At 39.3% G+C, this 14383-nt stretch overlaps 1 protein-coding gene across 3 annotated transcripts in view; it reads right to left on the bottom strand.

Moving 5' to 3' along the window:
* LOC124161607 (farnesol dehydrogenase-like) overlaps positions 1-14383 on the bottom strand; it is a 75912-nt gene that overhangs the window by 11772 nt on the left and 49757 nt on the right. For all 3 annotated transcript variants that reach the window (XM_046537996.1, XM_046537995.1, XM_046537997.1), the window contains 4 exons: positions 11893-12064; positions 10713-10848; positions 3021-3150; positions 2393-2542 (listed from right to left, as the gene is read on the bottom strand). In XM_046537996.1, the coding sequence (XP_046393952.1) occupies positions 2393-2542; positions 3021-3150; positions 10713-10848; positions 11893-12064 (588 nt within the window). The remainder of the gene's footprint in view (positions 1-2392; positions 2543-3020; positions 3151-10712; positions 10849-11892; positions 12065-14383) is intronic.

Here is a 14383-nt window from a genome sequence, read left to right as displayed (position 1 = left end):
CTTCCTCCAACGCTGTTACCAATATCTGCAATGACTCTGTGTCCTCGGCTAAAACCACCATATCATCAGCAAATCTAATGCATCTTATTTTTACTCCACCAATACTTATTCCCTCTTCTCTTTCATCCAATGTCACACTTATCATGTCTTCAACATGCATATTGAACAGAGTTGGTGACAAACAACATCCTTGACTAACACCTCTACCTAGCTCCAGTGGCGCAGCTAAGAATTAAGGCTGGGGGGGGGGGGGGGGTTAAAGTTAGACGCAACTAATACTTAGGGGGGGTAGGGGTATGGCATACCCGCCAGGTTAAGCGGGAGTTACGGGGGCCCACCAGAAAAGTTTTAAGAATAATGGTTCAAAATGGCGAGTTTTACGGCTTCCTGAGGGCTATTTGATTAATACTAACATTATTCCATAAGTAATACCAATTCAATTAAGTAAAATAGATTAAACTTACAAATTTCTCCGAGCTCTGGGGAGGGGGGTTTTTATCCCCCAAAACCCGCCCCCCCTCGCTGCGCCACTGCCTGGCTCCACCCATTCAGTCATGTTTTCATTCACTTTCACTGCTGCCTTTTGTCCCAAATACAATTCTTTTATTAGTCTTCTTTCCTTCCGGTCTACTTTCTTCATCTTCATAACCTCCATCAGTTTCTTCCAATTTACCCAATCGAAAGCCTATTCCAAGTCTATAAAACACTGACTTATTCCTTTTCCTCTTTCCATATATCTCTCACCAACCATCCTCAGTATCCTATGGCATCTCTCGTTCCTCTTCCTTGCCTGAAACCAAACTGCTCCTCACCAGCATTTTCTTCCATTATACTTTTTAACCTTCGATTTAGCACAGGATTTTAGCAGCATGTGAAAATAAGCTGATCGTTCTATACTCAGTACATTTTTTTGTTCCAGCCTTTTTTGGAATTGGTATCATCACAATCTTTAAGAAGTCTTTCTGCCATTTCCCAGTATTATATATTTTGTTGCACAAATGCACCACCTCATTCATTCCCTCTTCTGTTAAACATTTGAAAATTTCTATTGGAATCTCATCCACTCCAGTAACCTTCCTATATTTCATTTCCTTTATTGCCTTCCGCACTTCAGTATTGATGGCCCTTTACACCCATCCTCTGCCTCCCATTCACTTTCTATATCCAATGCGTCAGGTTTTTCATCTGGTGCATATATCTCCTCTGCATGTTCTTTCCATCTTTCTCTCACTTCCACTTGTTCGCATATCATTTTACTTTCCTTCTCTTCAACCTCTCTAATTCTTGCTCTTCCTCTCTTTCCCTCCAATGTAATATCCTTTACCTTCTTAAACATTAAATCATAATGGCCTTTTCTCTCTAATTCTTCCAAAACTTCACATTCGCTTGATAACCATTTCTCCTTCGCCTTCTGCGTTTCCCTTTTCAGCCCATTGTTTAACTTGCTGTACATATCATACAAGCATACTATCCGGTCTTATTATTACATGTCCTCCTCTCTTTCATTTTAGCTAACATTCCTTCTTTTACCCATGGTTTCTTTGGTCTTCTTCCTTCATAATATCCTACTTCTTCCATTGCCGTTTTTAACATACCGTTCTTTATTCTTTCCCATTTCACAGCGCTGGTTTCATCCTGGACTTTTCCTTCTGTTATTGCTTGTGAAAACGTACTACCTATAGTTTCCTGTATTTCTTTCGCCCTTTCCATATTCCACTTTTTAACCCTTTTTGCTTCTCCCGATTTCTTTAATCTTACTCTTACTTCCATCATTAGAAGTCTTCTTCTTTTATGATTTTCAGAAAAGGTATTTGCTATCACTAACTTATTCTCCCTGCAAAACTCTATTCATTTTTCTCCCCTTTCGTTCCTTTTCCCCAATCCAAAGTTCCCTACTTCTCTACCTCCCCTACCTTCCCCGACTACTGCATTCCAATCTCCCATTATTATCTTACAGCAGTTCACCTCATCTTCAATTGCCCTCTCTATATTCTCTTATACTCTTTTAATGTCTTCACCACTGTAAGCTGATGTTGGCATGTATACTTGGGCTATGACTAAATCTTTTGGTAGCATTTTAATCCTTAACACTATTAATCTATCATCTATAAATGAAACCACACTTGGCTATCCTATTCTTCATAATTATTCCTACTCCGTTTCTCCCTAATTGATTCCCTGAATAAAACAAGGTATTTTCACCACTAATAACTTCACCTTGGCCCTTCCATCTGACTTCACTCCATCCTATCAAATCCATCTTGTTTATCTCCATCTCCTTTTTGAGGTTTTCCAGTTTTCCACTTTGTAACGATGAACCTTGTCCCATGAGCTAACAAATTTAATATTTAAAATGACATGAACGGGGATGATTTTCTCGCACGCGCATTACCTGTACGTCTGGTGGCGCAGTCAGGGCGTGTATGAGAGAGCGCGTGATGTCCTCGGACTTGAGACAGGGGGCGTTGGCGACCATTTCCTCGAAGTTGGGAATGCCACTGGGAGCACCGATGTTCGTGTCCACGAGTCCAGGACTCACGCTCTGAAATCAATATGGACGGCACAAGGCGCACGAAAATTAGCAATCTGCCATTTGCCGATGATAGACATAGCAGGGACACGTGGGATTCTGAGGAAAATTATAACAAATATTGAAATGAATGTTATGAGTTGAGCTATGATATTGATTAATAGATTAATTGGTTGAATAATATATTGATTGATAAACAATGATTAATCATAGCATAATATAACATTGACTAAATCCAATGTATTGAAAGTAAAAGCTTTAATATTAAGATTTTTCAACAAAACAGTATTTTTAAGTCCAAATTATAGATATTTTATAGTTGAATGCTCACAAAAAGTTAGCCCAAACGGCCATTTTTTCCCAGTGGCTCTCTCTTCAAAAAATACTATGTGCCCAATCACTTTCTCTAAGGGGCCTGCATGATTTGAAGCACTCAACTAACATGTTGAATGGAAACGCACTATCATCTAGTAATCTAAGAGACACTCACCGTGACTCTAATCTTTGACTTGGCCTCCGCCAGCTCTCGGCGAAGACCCTCGGTGATCACAGTGACGGCGAACTTGGACGCGGTGTACGGGAAGAAGCCAGGCATGTTGCCGATGTAGTGGCCCGCGACACTGTCATCGTACATCATCGTATATTACTAAACAGATATTCAAAAGTCGAACATGCGATCGTGTGGTAAAAAAGAGCACAAAAATGTATGCAGTCTAAAATACAAGATGTAAAATGCTAAATACAAATATAGATAATGTATAAAAACATTAAAAGCGCCTCAAAAATTCAATGTAGTTCGTTTTTCCCATTTTAATGAGCAAAAGAACAATGTCTTGCAGTAATAATTGTTCTTCATCCTTTTTAAAGTCGTTTAAATTTTTTCGTGTACCAGCAACAATGTATTTCTTTCCATATTTCGACTTCTTCCCAACTCATTGGCTTGGATTAATTTAATAATTATAAACGCAATATTTTTGCATCTAAAACTTTAGACTCTCTGAAAGTCTGAAAACTCCAAGGTATTGGAGATCATTTTTTGTGTCATTGAGTGAGTGTGTGAGAGGCTGTCAATTTATCCGTTGGAATAATTTCAAATGAAGTTGATGGTTGAAGTTAAATATGGTAAACTGTGAAAAACACCTTGAACAAATAAAAACGGTAAAATGACGAATGCCAAATTGTTGTATTTATTTACGGCAATCTTCTCATTTTAGTCCTTAGTAAGAATTACTGTGGCATGGAGCTGACGCCCTTGGGTGCTTCCCATTCATTGACACACGTCGCCACGAGTCGACTTACGTCGCGGTTTTCGTGTTCCATTCTGTGTGTGTCGCTGACTGTTGTGACACAAGTCAACAAACGGTAACGCACAGGAATAGGAGAGTTATAAACAGTTACCGCGAGTCGACACAAGTCGACGCTTGAGTCGCATGAATGGAAAGCACCCCTTGTATTAATGCAGCTTGGTGTTGTAAATATTAGTGACTGGAGACCGGGGGATTGCGAATTTTTCGAGTATGATGACGTTTTTTTCATAAAATCTTCCATGTTTTGAGCTTTTAAAGTAATCATCAATATTTATAGGTTGTATTTCGATATAATATGCTGAATACTGTGCTGAATTAGTCGTAAATTATACAAAGTATGTTGTATCTTTGCACATTTCCCGGAAAGACTTCAAATGCACAACCTTAACTGCGTTATTTTTGGAACAATGATGTATCATAAAATATGAAATTAAGCTCTATGAGGATTATTTCGCATGTCTGTGAGTAGAAAGGCAAATTTACATGGAAATCCTTTAAATTGGTTGCCAATAATTTTGGGGGAATTTAGCGAAGTTTTAGGCACCAACCTCGAAAAACATCATTGTTATAATTTTTTCCTCTGCTGAAACAATGGCTTTGAAAGTTTCATCAACATTCGATTTCGGACGCTGGAGCCGACACCGATAGTAGGGAAGATATATATAACTACTATATAGAAATTAGGAAGCAGTGATATCTCAAATGTATATAAAGTTGTGCGAATTATAGGATTCTCAGAGATGTATTAGTAAAGCGTTGTGGTACTTGGATAGGTAGAAGTTAATGACGAATGCAAGACTTGAAAATTGACGCTAAATTCACCTGTTTGGCGTTGTTTGACATTTTAATGGAAATCAAATCCGGCGTGAAAAAAATCAACATGTCCGACAACCAGACCGAGGGCCTTAGACCTCCGGAAGGCGATGTACAGAGTTATTTGTCAAATATTCTTATTTATCCAAAGATTTTTAGATTTTAAAAAGATTTTTTAAGGTTTAGTGATCGAATCATAGACGATGAAGTAACCAGTGCAGAAGCCCCAAAAGCGGAAGATGTAATTTTCGATTCGTGGTCTTGCATATTTTCCGATACGGTGCATGCAGTGAATATTGTCATTTTGCTTCTGTATATTCCTGAACACTTAATACAAATTAATCTTCTAGCAGTACGTATTTCGCATAAGGCACAGTAGTCGATTTAGGCTGAATGTTACGATCCATTTACAAATAAATATTCAAGGACCATTTCTTCCTCAAATGTTTACAACTCGAAATGGAAATTGCGTTAACTTCCAGGTGAAAATGACCCACGTGGGGCAACTACTGTTAATGAGGAATACTCATTAATCTAAATACCCTAAGCCCTTAAACTCCTTAATTTTCAAGGTTTAATGATCCAGACGTTGACTTCGAAATTGGGGTGGTTCTTAATTTTAAAGTTTTTGAATTTATTTCGGGACACCCCACAGTTTTGTTCCATTTGGTGAGGAAATAAATCGTGAAAATTATTTTTGCAATCTGATGCCGGGAAAACGTGCCGAATCGCACTTAAAGTTTAGAAATTTTTGTGTTTTTTAGGTGTTTTTCGGACACGAGTGAAGATGATGTCACTCTCGGATTATTCTATCACTTTTTGCCTCCTACTACGACTCTTTATACGTTTTACGGGAATCACCTCAAATTTATTTCATTTCTGCCCTTTGGTCCCCGAGATATCGCACCGAGAGTTGATAAAACAAGTCGATATTATTGACGGTATAAGCCATCACAGATTAATCCTTGCAACGCTAATAAATTGATGTAGTGTCAGCCGTAAAACCAAAACGCAATATTTACCTATTTGATAAATGTAACTTCACTAAATTTGGCGAGATGCTTAATGACTCGTACAAAAAATTCGTTGTTACATCAAAGGACCAAAGCACAGATGTAATATAGACACGTTTCTTAGAAATTCTGCGCCAAGGAATCAACGAACATATTCCGCAAAAACTGAAATGTGATAATAAGGAACCTCGCTGGTACAACAACGATGTCAGAAGAGAACTTAGGAAACAGAGAAAACTATACAATTCGTACAGAAAGTCCATTACGTCACGTAATAAATCGAAGGAACTTGAAGCTAGAGAAAGTTACACTGCACAACGCTCAATGACCAAGAAATCAATGCGAACGGCAATGCGAAAGTTTAAGAAAAAAGTACTCGGTGAATTACTCGAAGAAAATCCGAAATCCTTTTGGTCGTACGCGAGAGAGCTTCAGGGAAAACATTCAACCGTAGATTCGTTATTTGATAAAGATGGTAAACTTGCCACCGAAAATATTGACAAAGCTAACACTTTAAATTCCCACTTCGAAAGTGTATACACTACTGACGATACTCAATTCAATTTAGACATTACATATACTGAGGAATCGATGGAAGAAATGTCTATACAACGTGATGGGATAACTAAACAACTACAATCGATTAAGAATAGTAAATCTCCGGGTCCGGAGGGAATACCCGCGCGTGTCCTCAAGGAGTTAGCTCCACAGATCGCACCTTACTTAGAGATTATATTCAAGAAGTCACTCTCCGAAGGGAAGTTACCGCTAGACTGGAAAACTGCAAGCGTTACACCCATATTCAAAAAGGGAAACAGACATGACCCAGGCAACTACCGTCCGATTTCATTAACATCGATTATAGGCAAGATACTTGAGCATATCATCGTTAGCAATATCATGACTTTCTTGGACAGACGTAACTTCCTCCATGACTGTCAGCACGGATTCCGAAAAGGTAGATCATGCGAAACACAGCTTGCGCTCTTTCTTCACGACGTTATAAAATCTGGTGAATTGAAAAGACAAGTTGACGCACTATTTCAAGATTTTAAGAAAGCTTTCGACACTGTACCTCACAACAAACTTTTATACAAATTACAGTCATGCGGATTAAACGAAACAGTTGTAAACTGGATACGCGACTTTCTCAGAGATCGTAAACAAAAAGTAATTCTTGACGGAATTAGCTCTGATATTGTGAAAGTTACATCAGGTGTTCCACAAGGAAGCGTAATCGGCTCCCTGTTGTTCATTATATACATTAATAATCTCTGCTCCCGCATTAGTAGTAAAATACGTTTATTTGCTGACGACGCTGTCATCTATCGCGAAATTAGTGATCACTCTGACTATGAAATTCTATCATCTGACTTAAACAACGTACATTTGTGGAGCCAAGAGTGGGGACTCGAACTTAATCTGAGCAAATGCATGGCGGTACATTTCTTGCGGAATTCGTCCAACTCTAACCATGTTTATGCAGTGGATGGTATTAACATAAAGGCAACAGACGAAGTGAAGTACCTGGGAGTTACGATAACCTCGAACCTCACGTGGGGAACACATGAAGAATATTTGCGGCATAGCCCTGAAGAAATTAGGATTCGTCAAGCGTATTGTAGGAAGATTTTCGGATGAGAAAGTAAAAGAAAGGTGCTATTTCGCTCTCGTCCGACCGCACCTTGAATATGCAGCGAGCGTATGGGATCCGTTGCAGAAAGACTTAATCCGCGAACTGAATAAAATACAAAGGAAGGCTGCGCGTTTCGTCAAAAACTGCTACGGGCGTACAGACAGTGTTACCCAGATGTTAAGCGAATTAGGCTGGGAGCCGTTGGAGACTCGGAGGCTGCGCGCTAGGCTTAGATTGCTTGAACAATTGAGAATGGATATCTTTAAGAGAGACACAGATAACATATTATTAGAGCCACACTATATCTCCAGGTCCCATAGAAGCGATAAATTAAGAGATATGTTTTGCCGAACGGATAGATATGGGAATTCGTTTTTCCCCCGAACCATAAAGGACTTTAATAAACGCTATTCCCAACCTCGTTAGAGCACTTCTTTTTTTATAGTTGTAAACGGCTGGTGTCCTAACATCCCCTGCCACACGCCTTTTAGGCGGCTCGCGGGGTATTATGCAGGTGTAGATGTAGATGAGAGTGAGCGTGCGCCACCCCAGTCAGACATTTAGAGTGGCACGCGGGTTGCATACTCTCAATATTTGTTGACCATTCTCGCTCGTCGTAAAAGCATAAAATTCTTTAGGTAAACTTTAAGCACCGTCAACATGACCTTGATTGCTATATTTATCTCTGTTTATTGCCAAAAATGGCTTAGTAGCAGTGGTTCATTCTCCATTTATAAAACATATCCAAGTGCTTCTATCTAAATAGTAAATTCAACCCCATGAATGGTATGTGAAGGTGCTTCTTCTTGCATGTATTTCTTTGTCATTGTACAAGCTCTGGGTTTCAACTTATGAGATTTTATTTCTTTGCATCACGAAAAGGTGGAGGTAGTTGAGAGTGAATAGATAGGCGGAGGAGGAGCAGCCTTAGGTTGGGTTGGTTTTACTATTTTTAATGGATCTTCGACCAGCAGAGGAAGAAGTAGGTGAGGAACCGAGGGGCTAATGGGAATAGGAGTACAGGAGGATAAAGGAAGGATTGGCATGGGCACAATGGAAAATGGGACTTAATGGGTCCGGGCTTTGACGATTCGAGCATGGGATAATGAATTCCCTCCCTCTTTTCCAACCCCACAAAGGGACTTCGACAGCGATATTTCCCACTAACCATCCACCCGTGTACATTGATTACTTATTCCTGGAATTTGATCCAATCGGTGCCACTTGAGAGAATATTCCCCTGTGATCCATGTGCCAATTGTACCAATGCAAATTCCTCTGATGAATAGGGAAAACTACAAATCAGGCATGTAGGACAAGCAAACTCGAGACGATTACAGGACGCTGTCGGAGATATTATGAAATTTGCTTTGGAGCAATAAGGAGAAAATCAACCGAGAAAGGACTACGCGAAAATACTCGAATTAACGGTAATATTTATGGGCGGTGTTCCTCTGCGAGGGATGTCATTTCGCGCTCCCGGGGATTTGCACCATGTTAGATGGATGTCCAAAGCTTAGTATTGACTGACAATATTTTTTTTCCCGCATAGAGTTCCCTTTATCGGCAGTAGAGGAGAACATAAATTGCGACGTGCGCCTGTTTGTTGTGTCCCCTTACGTGGAGGCCTGGATTACTGCGCCACATGCAGACGAGGATCCTAGGCGAGATTTATTATTCCTCAAAAATCTTTATGAATACAGAATGTCCGATGGCGGAGTTGGTGGTACGGCATTGAGCGAATTTCGGTACCATTAACCACCAACTAACTAGCTATGGTACCTTTCTTCAGAGGCTGTAGCCCTTGGAATTTTCGATGAAAATGTACTAGTGGAGACGAAAAAGCGAATGGTAGAGGCCTTAGAGTCCGATATAACTTCTATTGCAGACGAGTTACCTAAACGAATTTCCGTTTTTCCTAATAATATTGTCCACTTCATTGGCAAGGGAGTCGAGGATTTTGTTTATAGACAACCGAAAAATATTTTCAAAAGGTTAAATATTCCTGAGACATTTCTATCGGAGGATCCTATTGATTAAAAAGAGACGAAGCATATAAGCAAGGATTAAAGCTATTAAAACATCGGCAAGTAGTCAATGATACTTCTGAAAGAAGAGTTAACTGATGGAAGAGTATTATAAAATTCTAAGCCAGAAACAATTTTTGCTGAAGGCTGTGATTGACTACAAGCGAAAATTTCCAGACTGCCACAGAGAAACGTTATAAAAAATATTTAGAGAAACTTTGTGTGCAATGAAAAAGGACCCTACAACAATTTTAATTTACACCTGTAACGGAAAATAATATTTTGATGATAATGATAGGAAAAATGTAATCCTATGGCATTGGGTAAATTGTGGAAATTGATTTGACAATAAAAAATTTTAATATAGTGTAAGAGTTGTTAAAAAAATTAAAAATATTTGTTCATTTTAAAAATTAAAATATGCATACTTTCTTTCATCCTTTTTCCTTCATTAAATATGGAAGCTAAATACTAATACCTCATTAAAATATTGTATTCTAGGTTGCACAAACATCAATAGATATCCCGGGAAACAAAGGGCAGTAATGAAAGATATCAAATATGACCTACGCGGGAAGGTTGCCAACTTACATCAGGGTCACAGATCAGAAACTTCTCGAAATCAGATATCATTGATCACCGCCGCTCAAGCCCCAAAGTGAAAGATTTTACGAAAATTCAAGCTGAATTTAGATGGAAGCACTCAGATATATGTTTTATATATGGAGAATAAACCACTGCTTCTAAGCCCGTTTTGGCATTAAACAGAGATAAATATAGCATTCAAGGTTATATTGACGAAGTTTAAAGTTTATCTAAAGAATATTATGCTTTTACGACGAGTAAGAATGGTCAACAAATATTGATAGTATGCAACCCGCGTGCCACTCTAAATGTCTGACTGGGGTGGCGCGCGCTCACTCTCGGTGCGATATCTCGGGGACCAAAGGGCAGAAACGAAAGATATTTGAGGTGATACACTGATATAATTTCTAACCAGTCGTTGTGAAGAACAGAAGAGTGTTTGAATAATCACAGAGAAGATCTTCAGTTATATCCGAAAAACACCCAAAAATACCAAAATTTCAAAACTAAGAGGGATGCGGCACATTTTCCCGGTATCCGATTGCAAAAATAATATTCGCGATTTATTTCCTCACCAAATGGAACAAAGTTGGGGGGCGTCCCAAAGAAATTCGAAAACCCTAAAAATAAAGACCACTCTATATTGAAGTCTCTCACTCGGAGGAAACCTGATAAACGACGGAAACTCATCTCATCACTCGGCGGAAGCCCTAAAACTCGCGTTCATTTGTTATTCGATTCATGACCTTGGAATATTTCCCACATTGATGTGGAAGATTAGGAATGCAATCCGAAAATCACCTGTTGATGTTGAAGATGTGTCCGTCGTCAATCCCTTTCTCCTTCATCAGCTTGATCGCTTCGTTGGAGCACATGATGAGGCCCATCACGTTCACGTCGAAGCATCCCCGTATCTTCTTGTAATCACTCCTCTCCACTGTCGGCATCGAACAGGAAATGGAAGAGAGAATAAGTCAATGCTGTATTCACCCTTAATATTTTCTTCGGTTAAAATTTATATGGAGATGAAGAATAGGAATGTTTTAGACTATGTAATGTGAGCCATTTTGACATACGTCTCTGCAAAAATGACAGGATAATGATTAAAAAATTTGGAGTGGAATAATTGATGAATCATTGTAAAACAAACAATATCGAAAAAATCCAAATTTGCTTATTTTCATATCGGTTGCTATGGAAGAGAGAAACAAAACGTCATTCGTGATAGTGAAAACTGGCACATAACTGCCATAATGCAGGGTAATGCCATGGTAACCTCAATCATTTGTGTACTCGAGTCAACTTAAGTACCACTGGGGCACTCTTATGTTTGTACGTGGGTATATTTTCCCCTCTCCCACCCCATAATTTTTTATTTCTCTCGTCTGTGGTTGAGAGCGGGTTGAACTTGACAGAATTGTAAATGAGCCAATGCAATATGTCCTAAAGGTAAGGATTAGGAGAGGGCGGTTGGCTGGCCCCCTATTCAGTAAACACGAGTACCCACAATATGTAAGTAACATGTGAAGTTAGAAATTCGCTAGCCTGATCTAAATGGATCCTCAGAGGCAGTGGCGTAGCCAGGGGGAGTCCACGGGGTTCGGACTCCCCCGAAATATAAAACACAATCATTTTCCTTCATAAAAGAAAACAAAATATTGGAAACTCATGAATTTACAAAATATTTCTTTAATAAATGAAGTTTTTTCGATTATGAAAAGTGTTAAAATTAGTTTAAAACCCATTACTTAGTACTCTGATTTCCACATGTATATACAGAAATGGAAGATATTGCATGGTTATAGTTTTACTCATGAGTATTTTTTTTGTTTTGCATCTTTTATGATATCACATTAATTTTAATGGCTTCGTTTGTGAGTGCTCAATTCCAACTAAATGTGAATATATAAAATTTCATACTTCCAAGTGGTTAATATTAGGTGCTATTTATTTCATTTTTACGAGCGAGGTGTATACGTACGTTTAGAGAGGAATGTGTAAGGGGCGATTCCAGCGTTGTTGACGAGCACGTGGACGGATCCGATGTTCTTGCGGATCCATTCGAAAGCCTTGACCACATCCTCCTCGTTGCCGATGTCCGCTTTGAGTGCATGCAGTTTACCCTTGCTCCCGGAGAGCTTCTTGGCCAGTTCCTGCGCAGGAAGAAAGACACGATCAAAAGAAGAGAGTACGTGACACACACCTTAAAGTGCATATATAGCAGTTTGTTTACTTCTGCCGTCGTTTTCCTGGACTCAATTGGGTGGTTTCCTATTATATTTTCTTGCCTAAATCGAATGATAATTATTCCTGGAGTAGGTACGCATTTCACGCTCTTAGGTTTTCGAATGACGATATCTATTTTTCGCGATTAAACGAAAAGTGAAAAATTTCAAGCGCGTGAAAACGCGACGGTTAACTAGGAATGGTGGGAAAAGTCCGTGTGACGAATTTCTGGTTCCCGTTGCCGCCCTGTGAGGTGACCTTGAGGCGAGGCTTGCGCGCCAATACGACGCAGGATGCTAGCAGGTAGCAGAGTACCCTGCTAGCAGGTAGCGCTTGGGTTAAATAAGGATTATTAATACCTTATCAAACGAAGAAAACTTTCCGGCCTTAGCCAGTTTTAATAGTTGATTATTAAGACATGTTTCTCTGTACTCATGCATGCATTGGTAATCTCAGACAATGTAAAACTCCTATCTAATCGTGTAGCATCTAGGTACCTGTGACGTCACGTGGACTGGAATCGCAAGGGCGCCAATCTGGCCTTTTTCAAATGAGGTTAAAATTGACCGTTAGCATTCATCTTAACCGGTATTTCTAAAACCAAATAATTTGTTATTCTGAATACACCTATGGTGGGTAGCGAATCGCAATCAATGCATTTCGTTTCCTTTAATGAAGGATACTACCCTATTCCTCCCAATCAGTCATAATAATCCTATTATTTCATTCCTCTTTTGTTTCCATTGCTCTCTGTATTCCATGTCACAAATTCACTCTTGGTCTTCCCCTTTTCAGTTTTTCTCCAATCCTATAATTGCTTGGGCCCTCTAGTGTCATCCTTCGTGTAAACATGGCCAAACCAATGTAGTTGCTCTCCTGTCAAAATCGCCGACTATATCCTTTTCCAGTTCCATCATCTTTATTATAGTACAATTTCTAACCTTATCAAGTCTTCTCTTCCTGCAACTCCTTTTCATTTAATCCCTGTCAGTCGTCAATAACCTATTTCTGCCAATATGATTGTCACATAAAATTGAATTTAGAGCTCTTATGATAGTTATCCTCCTCTTCATTCTGTTGTTGATATCTTGGTTATTATCTCCACTTGTATCGATTATCACTCCGAAATACATTACTGCGGTTACTTCCTTTACGCATTCGTTTCCTAGGGATAGATATGGTATTAAATCACTTCCTATAACCAAGTATTCTGTTATTTCTTTGTTATTAGTGTCCCTTACAGCTTACACGTATCCTTTAGTTTCCTGACCATGTAGCTCAGATCCTCCGCAGATAATGTTTGGTGGGGTACACAATATTGTTGTTACAAAGTGATACATGTAAATCACTGAATCTATATGTGTATGCTTATAAGTAATCTTTAGTTTAAATTCCTAAGTCATTAGCCTGCGTAATTCCTTATTTCTCAGGGAGGGCTTCCTTATTTTTTCCCCTGAGGGGATTGCCTCTAGCAGAATTGAAATAAGGGTAACCACAAATTTAGCTTATTTTAAATTATAACCACGCATTATATTTTATAATTATGCATGTCGAATAAAAATACATATTTGTTGATACCACTGCATGGCGCAGCCATGCTTTCGTGAATAATTCATTTACAAAATACAGTTTATCATAGCTGAATTCCATTATTTTCGTCATGGTGCATTTGGTTAGGGCTAGTGCTGAGCTGGGAGAGGATGATAACAGTAGAGGTAGAGGGAAGGAAGACGATAGTTGATAGAATGATAAGGAGTGGGCCTTGTTGTGGATTGAAGAGAGAAGTCCATGAAGGGAGGGGAGACGGACTTGCAAAATAATCCGTCTTCAATGAACCTACTATAGCCGACAAATACTGCAATTATAATTTCTGAGAGAGGGCTTGGGACCCCTTTATTCCGTCGCTCTATAGTAGACGGGATCATGAGCAGAAAATGAATTAAATAGACTGCAAAACAGAGAGATTTCAAAATTCGTTATTTCCTCGTATTATCAGGAATAGCAGCGGCGCCTCGATTAATAAAATTAATGGCGTCACTCACATGGAGGAGGCATTGCATGTTTTTATTTTTCCATTGCTGTAACCTCGCATCAAATTACTACAGGAATTATTAACCGAAACACCCCTGACGTGGCTTTCAGGGCGGCCCACAGACTTCTTGAGCCCCGGGGTAGAGCTGGGGTGTGATGCCCCCCCCCCCAGAAGAGAAATAGCCCCTTTAACCCTGTGGCCCGGGGCAGTCTGC

The sequence above is a fragment of the Ischnura elegans genome, chromosome 6 (assembly GCF_921293095.1).
Source record: "Ischnura elegans chromosome 6, ioIscEleg1.1, whole genome shotgun sequence".
In the NCBI taxonomy this organism is placed as follows: Eukaryota; Metazoa; Arthropoda; class Insecta; order Odonata; family Coenagrionidae; genus Ischnura; species Ischnura elegans.
This window is presented reverse-complemented; position numbering and strand designations above follow the sequence as displayed.